The 9,512-nt window shown below is 30.3% G+C and overlaps 1 protein-coding gene across 1 annotated transcript; it reads right to left on the reverse strand.

Moving 5' to 3' along the window:
• Positions 1 to 3,604: 3,604 nt before the first annotated feature.
• Positions 3,605 to 6,529, reverse strand: LOC114368155 (polygalacturonase-like). The gene is made up of 4 exons (XM_028325496.1): positions 6,083 to 6,529; positions 5,093 to 5,382; positions 4,193 to 4,421; positions 3,605 to 3,823 (listed from the first exon to the last, which is right to left on the reverse strand). Exons 1-4 carry the CDS (start codon positions 6,527 to 6,529, stop codon positions 3,605 to 3,607), a joined length of 1,185 nt encoding a protein of 394 aa, XP_028181297.1.
• Between the last annotated feature and the right edge of the window lie 2,983 nt (positions 6,530 to 9,512).

Here is a 9,512-nt window from a genome sequence, read left to right on the forward strand (position 1 = left end):
TGCAATGTTTTCTATTTGGTTTTCTTATCCCTTTATGCAAATCAAACTTCCTATTTTGATACATGATTGTGTTTTGTAACCCTATATGTTTCGAAATCGTTTTGTGAAGTTGTTACCTTATGGTTCCTCTATTCTCTTTACCTTACCCTTAATTGCTTGTTGTTCTAATACTTAGTTGTGATGCACGTGGTGTTTTTCTATAAAATCTTTTAGAACTAACTTCTAAAGGTGGGACGCATTTTAATGATTTCTTTATTTTTGATAGGAAGTTTTACTATTTCCTCATTGGTGGAAATCGGTTTTGAAAGGTTTAATCCTTTGCATATGTTTCTTTAGCTTTGGGATTTTGTTTTCTCAAATACGAGTTTGATTTCAAAGTTGTTCTTAATAGACAAAAGTTTGTCCCTTTGGTCTTGGTTTCCCGAAAGTGGCATTATTGTCTTTATTAGACCTTTACCCTTGATCAAAATGTGTTTTGCCGTCACTTCTTTGGTTATAACATGGATGTTGAAAGGTCTGATAAAATTTCATGGTATCATTTTAAATTCATCATCCTTGTTATTGCATGAGCTTCCTTTTAATAAACCCTTACATTTTTCATTCCTTAGTTGTATCTTCTTGTTTTCTTCTTTGATAAAGTTTTATGCATGATTCTTCTTTGTTGTTTTTCAGCTAACCCTTATCTTAGGGGATCCATCCGTTAGTATATTAGTATGATGTGGTTATGTTAATTAGGGAGTATGAGATATTTTTTCGAGAACAAACACACAAAGTTGTGAGATAATGTCAAGCCCTTGTTTGGACTATGCTGAGTTAGAAACTTGTAGAACTTTGATCCATAGCCTCTAGTACTAAATTTTGAAGTCAATCATGAGATGATTCTATTAATGGAGTAGTCTTGAGAGTAAGCTTGTTGACCTTCCTTAGTAGCTAGTGGTAAGAGGAGTAAGAGCTTTGAGTGATGACTAGAGCTCGATAGTTTCTTAAGCTAAGATCTTGTACCTTAGTATGAGTTGGTATAATAATTTGATGTGAGGATGGAGACCTTAGTAAAGATTATAATGAGAAGAGTGAGATAGTATTTTGAGGTAAGACCTTAAAGTATGAGAAACCTAGTGATGATTAGAGTGAGTAGAGTTACGGACCCGGAGAAAAGCCTATTACATCCTAATAGTGATCTACACCTTCCTACATTTTTGAGAAAAACATGTTGAGATGTTTGTTAGACATCTTATGGGTGTGTTATTTGAAAAACCTAGTGTAAAAGAGCATTGATGTTATAGATCATGTTTAAAGTTCTGATTTATCTATGTTTTCATGTGATTTGAAAACTCTTTGGAAAATGAATCAAAACGTTGTTTATGTTTTTAAACTTGTTGAAAATTTAAGTTCAACCCTTTCATGTTTTGAACACTTTCTTTTTAAAAACAAATGGATTTGCATGCTTTATGACAAAATGAGTTTTCATCTTCATGAAGTTGTTTGATTCATGTTTTGGAAAAGATTTTTTTTTTTTTGTAAAGATCACGTTTTATGCAAAAAGTTACAAATTGCTAGCAAGATGGAAAGTTTGTTACAAACATTCTATCTGGGAAAGATTGAGGTTGGGCAATTTGGGTGAATCGATAGATGAAAGAGGTGACTTGATCAAACGAGAGATCCTAGAGAAAATATCAAGACCTCCAAAAATGAAGTAGTTGTGTGCCTTGTCGATGCTTATGATATTCTCTTCACAATCAAATTTTGAGGACACAATTTTCTTGTTGGGGAATATTATAAAACTATGATTTTCATAATGATTGAGTGTGTGTTTTAATAAGATTGCAAGAGTAATTTATGAATATGAACCACACTAAAAAATACTCTCATTTCAAGTCCAACGACCAATGTCGTGTCCAATGAGTAGTGTTGCATCCACTGACCATTTTGAGTCCAATTACTAGTTTTGAGTCCAATAACCAATTTTGTTGTTGATGTGATTTATGTTTGTTTTTTATGATAAATTAAATATTTTGAGATCTTAATGAATTTATGATGATATGAGATGTGGTTGAGATGATGTTGTTTTGTATTAGAGTTAACTTTATGTTGAGATAATGAGATTCACATTCGTATTGTCATTTGGTGAGATTTTGCAAGAATTCAAGGTATTGGAACATGTTGCTAGGTTTATTGAACTATATGTAGGTTCATGATTGTGATGAATATATGAATGATGAATCTCTGATATCATAACCTCTTATGGTGTTGAGATTGAGGAATAAATTTGTGATAATGTATGATTGTTGTGAATGATAATCTTGTTTTGAGAACCATCCATATGTGTGAAAATGAGTTAACTATATTCTTTGGAAAGATTTTATTGTTGTTGAAAAATGGTATATTTGGGAGGGTGAGTTTCATGTCAAGACTTTGTCTCACTAAAGCGATCTGAGGGTCTTGCCTAGTAGGATATCTTCTTGAGTATCACCCTTATGTTTTAACTCTGAATAACATGTCAAAGTTTTGAGAACTACTTCCCAAGAGAATTAGTGATATTTTTAGTGTGTTTGGGATGAATTGTTGTTGATGGTGAAACTTGGATACTTGAGATCAACTAGTTAGATGGTGGGTACATATGTGTCAAACCTAAAACTCTCAAGGAATCCAAGTGTAGTTGTTGATGTGAGTAGGCACATAGCTTGAGGGTGCTTGGTAGGCTTTCAAGCTAGCGATGTAGGTTATCGGTGGTGGCTAACGAAAATGGGCTTATAGAATGGATGAATGAGTGAATCTCTAGATAGGCTAAGGTCTTTGTAAGCCTTATCGAGGTAAGTCATTACCTACACTCATCCATTTTTAATAAAATCACATTTTCTCTGTAGGGTTAATTTGAGTCTCCCCGTATGGTAAATGTGTAACTATATTAAAGAATGTACTTGGGTTAATTGCTTATATAGTGTAAATCTCCATAGAGTAAAAAAGTCTGTCTTGGTGTTTATGATTGGTGTACATGGTGAAGATGATTGATGGACTCATGATGATGATGCTTGATAGTTGATGTGTGATGGTGGTTCTGAACAATAATAAATAAACCAAACATTAAAAATGGTTAAAATAAACAAATTTGAACAATAATAAATAAACAAGAGACTGAAAATGGTTAAAATTTTTAAGGAAACGACATCAAAATTTAAAATTGTCTAGACCAAAATCTTAACCATTAAAAATATTTGTATCAACTTCTTTATTTGATCTTTATGTCTGTCAAACACATATACTCATTTCTACATTAATATTTTCTCGTTAAAGGAGCTAGCCTTGTGTCAAATTAGTTTTAATGTATTAAAATATTTCATAAAATAAAGTTTGAATTTATTGCATATGAAAATTTTAGGGGATGATAATGTAATGATAGATAAATAAAAAGAGAGAGAGAGAGAGAAAGTTGCTTGGACATGATATTTAAAACTAAGATAGCTCAATAGAACATACAACTCATCAAGTTGTTTACAACAATCAAAATAAACGTTAAGTACTATAACCTTTTAGTTTCTATTTGTAACAAAAAAAAACCTTTTTCTATCATGATTAATTGTTATTTTTCGTTTAACGAATGTAATATTCAAAGACAACTCTTTGGGATGACTTCTCCGCGGGTAATCCCATCAGCATTCTTACAAGTTGATGTTGATGATCCATTGTCATAAACGAGGTCTATGTCTTGCAGTTTGATGCCCTCACATGGGTTGCTTTTGCTGCAATCGAAATTTATTGCTTGTGGGCATGCTGAAGTTCCTCTTATATGTTCATATGATACTTTGCTTATCTTCACCCCAGAATTCTGTTTTTTTTTTATATAAAATAAAGTAGAAACTCTAATGAGTAAATAGTATATATACATAAAAATTAAACTCATTGAATATAATTATTTATTCGAAATAACTTAAACTAAATGCATTTTAAGATTTAAGAAGCTGTTTTTATTTAGAGGTTTAGAATAGAAACATCCCCATATGAATAATTTAATGTGAAAACTACACTACTCTTTCTCTAATGCAAAATTTGCTGCGTCTAATCAATACAAAACTTACGAGTCATTATTTGGTCTCAGATTTTTTTAAGAATATATAATTTTGTTTTAACTTGTTTTAGTTTGATTTTTTTTATGGAAACAGTAAAAAATGAAAATACTTTTTTTATAAGAGCTCACCTGCTGAGGACAATTCTTGTCACCGGGGCAATATTTTTGATCAATAATGATAGGGTTGTAGGCATTTAGCATGGTGAGGTTCCTGAACACAATGTCACTTGCGTATCCATTGCTTGGTTTTGCCCACGATTTTATCCTAACCCCATTTTGTGTTCCGTCGAAGATTGAATTGATCACTGTCACGTTTTGTACTCCAGCCTCATCCTCAGAGGTGCCCAAGCTCCCAATGCTGCAAAGGCCAAATAAAACATACATATTTAGGGATTCGGGAAATTCTAGTGTTTTTTAACCCATTTTTTTAATATACTGTATTTAATTTGTTTCTAATGATATTTTATTAGCAATTATACAATTTTGAGAGATTTACATCTTATAAAATTATAAACTTTTTTTCATGATTTTGTTATTAATTTTAATCCATAGTAGTAAAAAGTTTATTTTGCTTAAATTCTTTTATTGTTAACAAATTGTTAGAAATCATAAAATTGTGAGTTTTTCTCTTTTAATAAATTTCACTCATGATTTTATCATATTAATAAATTTTAATTAAGATAAAGTGTATTAATAAGGATTCATAATATTCGAGTACCAATCAAATAATATGAAAATGTAGGAAAAATAAAGAAGAAACAAGAAGGTCATAAAAGCATGATGCAAGGAAAAAATATGCTTGAAAATAGGTTAAACCATTCTACAGAAATCTAATGTCTGACTTACATCAGATTCAGACTAAACTTTTAAGTAAGTCACTTCAAATCTGTCTGTTGCAGGTAAATAAGTCAGATTTAAATTATATATTTTTAATTAAGATTCGACTTAAACCTAACAAAACCAAGCCTCACTTAACCTATTTCCATGCTATTAGAAAAGTGAAGGTAATGAAGGTGAAAGTTAATTTACCTAATGCCATGTCCGGGGCCACAAGTGACGCGCTCGATCCACACATTGGTGCTACCTTGGATTAAGGCTATGCAATCATCACCGGTGCGTATGGTGGCATCGATTACAGTAACCCCCGTTGAAAGTGTCACATCGATTCCATCTGTATTCGGGCTCGTACTAGGAGCTTTGATATTCACATCTTTAAACAAAATGTTTTTGCATTGCTCCACTGCAATGTGCATTGACTGGCTATTTAATGATGTTAATCCTCTAACCTTCACATCGTTGCACGAACTGAAAGTTATGGACTGCACTTGATCAGAAAATCAATTGTTAGTTAATACATACCAACATATATATACAATGTATTCATAATCAACAAGTGTTTTATTGTTTCAAAAAAAAAAAAAAAGCAACTGACTCTATCAAAATTAACTACGAAAAAAAATGAATCTTTTTATGAACACCGTACCCATCATGTTAAATAAATACAAATTTTCCAAAAGACACGAGATTCAAAATAATATTGTTGGACACTAATTTGATTTTTTTTAATCATTAAAAGACATCAAACTTTTTTCCTTTTTTAAATGATAGTATAGATTTAGTCTTTATTGGATGGAAGGTCAATTAAAAAAATGTCATATAACGTTGGATTTATCTCACAACCTTTATGTCAGAAATTTAACAACTAACATAAAATTAAACATAAATATTTGTCTTTTATCCCCAGTAAAAAAAATATTGCGATTTTTTTACTAAAAATAAGATATTAATAGTTTTAGTAGAATAAAAACTAGTGAAAAACTTATTTTAAAAACTATAAATTGAAAGACTTGGTTGTAATAATAAAAATGTAAGTAGATTAAATTTTTAATTATAAAAATATTAAGGACCAAAAGTTATACATTAATCACATTAAATGAATCAGAAATAAGTATTTTTTTATCAGTAGGACAAAAAGTTATACATTAATCGAAAAGATTATTTAAACATGAAAGCACATACCCTTGCTCCAGCAGGACAACTCGATCCAGATTTTCTACAACGCCAATAGCTATCACCCTTTCCATCAAAAGTCCCACCTTGTACTGAAAATCCATTAAGATTCCTGAACATGATCCAAAATCCAGATTTATTACCAAGGGAACTATAAGCTGAAGGGGCAACAATAGTGCCAGCAATTCGAAATTTGATATTGCTCGAGCAAGGACCCTCAAATATCACTTGTTTTAACAAAAAAAATCCTTTTGGTACGTAAAACGTGGCTGGTTCTTTTGATTTGCATGCCGAAGACCATGCCTTAACAAAGGATGTGGTAGAGTCGAAGTTGCCGTTGGGTTTAGCCCCAAAGCTAAGCACATTGATAGAGGGAGCATCTTTAGAAAAAGTAAATGAAAAAAAACTGATGGTGGCTAGAAAGAGTAGGATAAAATGATGTGTATAATGAGCCATGGCGGTGTTGATGCAAAGTTTGTTGAACAAAAGGAGTATAAATCAAGAGGTTTAATTTAGGGACAAAAGGAGGAATTTATATTTTTACACACTATCAAGAGTAGGATATTATACAATGATTAGTGTAATGAAGCATCCTGCTATTTATACATTATCAAGAGGTTTGAGGACGAAACGAGGAGTCGTTTATTGCCATATGGTTTCAAGTACAAATCAAGTCAACCTAAAAAAAAGTAGAAACTACGTCAATTGTAAAAGTCAATTAGTACCTTAAATTAGCTATTTTTTTTAAAAAAAGTAACTTAATTAATATTCTCCTATAGGAGAATATTATTTGTCTTGTGGTCTCTACAAAATAATAGAATGCATTAATTACGATAATAAAGACTTTTCAATGATTTATTAATTATTAAAATATAAATTATGAAAAATTTTCCAATTTTAAAAAACACATATAATTATAAATAATTATCTTATTTTGCTTGTAATTATTCTAAAAGTTAAAAATTAGTAAAAACAAAATATTATTTTTTATTTTTATACAATTGATATTTTATTATAAAAAATAAAATTCACAAATGTAATAAATGAATGTATGAACTCAAAAACTTTTCATAAATGCTTTCACTGTTTTCATTTTTTAATTTTAAAAATAATAAAAATCAAAACCAAATAAAAAAATCATAAATATAATAAATGGATGCATAATCAATAACAGAATGCATGGATTCAAATCTTTAATATTATTAGGGTTTATGATTTATAGTTTAAAGTTTAGCATTTAGGTTTAAGGTTTAGATTTCATGGACTCCACCAATTCCTGGCTGGATTAAAATCAATATTGATGGTTCAGTTAGGGAGCATAGTTTGATTGCTTTATGGGTGTGTTTTTAGAGACTTAAATGGAAGATGGATCAATATATTTATGAGGAACTTGGGATCTTCAGATGTTGTTATGTTCGAGCTATGGGGGTTAGCTATTGCTTTGCAACTAGCCTAGTCTTCTGGACTCTGATGTGTGTGGTTGGACTGCGATTAATTCTCTAATTGCAATTTAGTTTGTTTCTCAGAAAGTTAATTTTTGTCATCCTTACTGGCCCATTGTGGGATTTATTCGTAAATAGTGGGAGAAAGATTGGAATGCTCGGATTTCTCGTGTGTATAGGAAAACAAATATATATGGTTGCAGATTGTTTCGTAGGATTAGCTTAAAATTAATAAGGAGATAGGTTTTCACTTTTCATGTCTTGTCTAAACTAGCTATGAACATCAATCAACTTTTGAATACAGATTATTGTTTCAATTGTTTATGATTTTTATTTTTCCTTGAAACAATACTTTTTTAGTGCATATATGTGCATGGTACAATTCAGATTTGATTATTTATATGTAACTAAGACAATCATTGCGTGACAAACTTGATGGTCCATTTGATTTTCTTTTTTGTTTTCTGAATTAATGTACGAGGAAATTTAATCACATAAATCGTAATAGAAAGGGGTTGAATAATGCGTTAGATAAATTATAAAGTTTTTTTTTGCAAGATGTCATTTTTATGCAAATTTACAAGTTTTTACACCTATCGTCCACTAGCGGATACACGTTTTACTAAAACAGATGAAACTATCGTCCATTGCTTAATAAAACAAGTTTTATATGAAAACAGATAATGAAAAACTTGTGTGCAACATGTGTCAAACAACTACTTAAGGAATACTCAAGGAAAACTTAGGAGAGGAGTATAAATACTTGGCTTACTCAACCTGAGCTACATTCAATTCTACTTTACACAACTATAAAGGATTCCACTGATCAAACAGTGATTAAAAACAAATATTTTATCCTGTCACTCCTGGCTACACTTAGTATTCTTTAGGCCACTACTGACACACCCTTACACTCCCCTTGAATCTAAGACGACACCCAAGTATTAGAAAATATGCTTTTTATATCGGTTATGTATGACTTTCTACATCGGTTTTTAACCGATGTTGAAAGTATTATCGTTAACATCAGTTTTTTAAAACCAATGTTAACGTAAAATTGACAACATCAATTATTTAAATAACCGATGTTGTATAATAAGAATTACACAAAAAAATGTATGAATGTTGACAGTTCACATCGGTTTTTTTTATTGAAACCGATGTTAACGTTTTAGATATTAACATCGGTTTTTTAAAAAAACCAATGTTATTAGGAATTTTTTCTTAAATACACTTTCTATTTTTACAAAAAAAACCCCAAAATTTAACCTGTAAATTTCAAATCAAACCACACAGCACAACATATATCATTTGCATTCTGCTTTCAAATAGTTTTTGGCAGAAAGCTAGCTAGTAAACTATCAATTGTAAAAAAATCAATTGATAGCTATGAATAAATAATTTATTAATAACTATCAATAAAGAATATTCAATGTTAAAATGAAACAATAATTGTAATAAATGTAAAGCGAACTAGTAAACTAATTAAGTAACCTAAAATTACATAGTTCCCTAACATCCTAAGTTTGATTTCTAACTTTGAGATAATACTGTGCCCATTGGATGCGAAGCACCTTCAATCTCTCTGCTTCCAATGGTCTAACATCATTAAAATATTGCATGATCAAATAAAACATAAGTTAATAATATAATACCAATGATAAGAAAATCAACTATGTTTGAAATAAACAAGTACTGTTTTCCAATTATTCCTGAAACTTCCTAAGATTATAGTGGACATCCAATACAAGACGTAGTAGCCACACTCAGTTCTTCCTTTTTGTGTATTACACTAAATACATAATGAAAATTTGGATATTATACGTTAACTACAATTAGTGTACACATACATAAAATATATATAAGTAGACGTTTTATTTAAATCACGTACCTTAACAACAATCCACCTAGCACCAGCCTTGGATTTAGGTTGTGGAGTATCATCAAGTCCTTTCAAAGCACTGTTGAATACAAGGAACATTAAAATATTGTTGTTG

Source organism: Glycine soja, chromosome 9, assembly GCF_004193775.1.
Source record: "Glycine soja cultivar W05 chromosome 9, ASM419377v2, whole genome shotgun sequence".
In the NCBI taxonomy this organism is placed as follows: Eukaryota; Viridiplantae; Streptophyta; class Magnoliopsida; order Fabales; family Fabaceae; genus Glycine; species Glycine soja.

Bases quoted from the DNA above. Each gene is read 5' to 3' on its own strand.
- LOC114368155 (XM_028325496.1), bottom strand. From the start codon at position 6,529: ATGGCTCATTATACACATCATTTTATCCTACTCTTTCTAGCCACCATC. The intron at 4,422-5,092 runs GTAAATTAACTT...TGGCCTTTGCAG, and splicing joins GGCCCCGGACATGGCATTAG to CATTGGGAGCTTGGGCACCT. The intron at 3,824-4,192 runs GTGAGCTCTTAT...AAAAAAAAACAG, and splicing joins ACAAGAATTGTCCTCAGCAG to AATTCTGGGGTGAAGATAAG.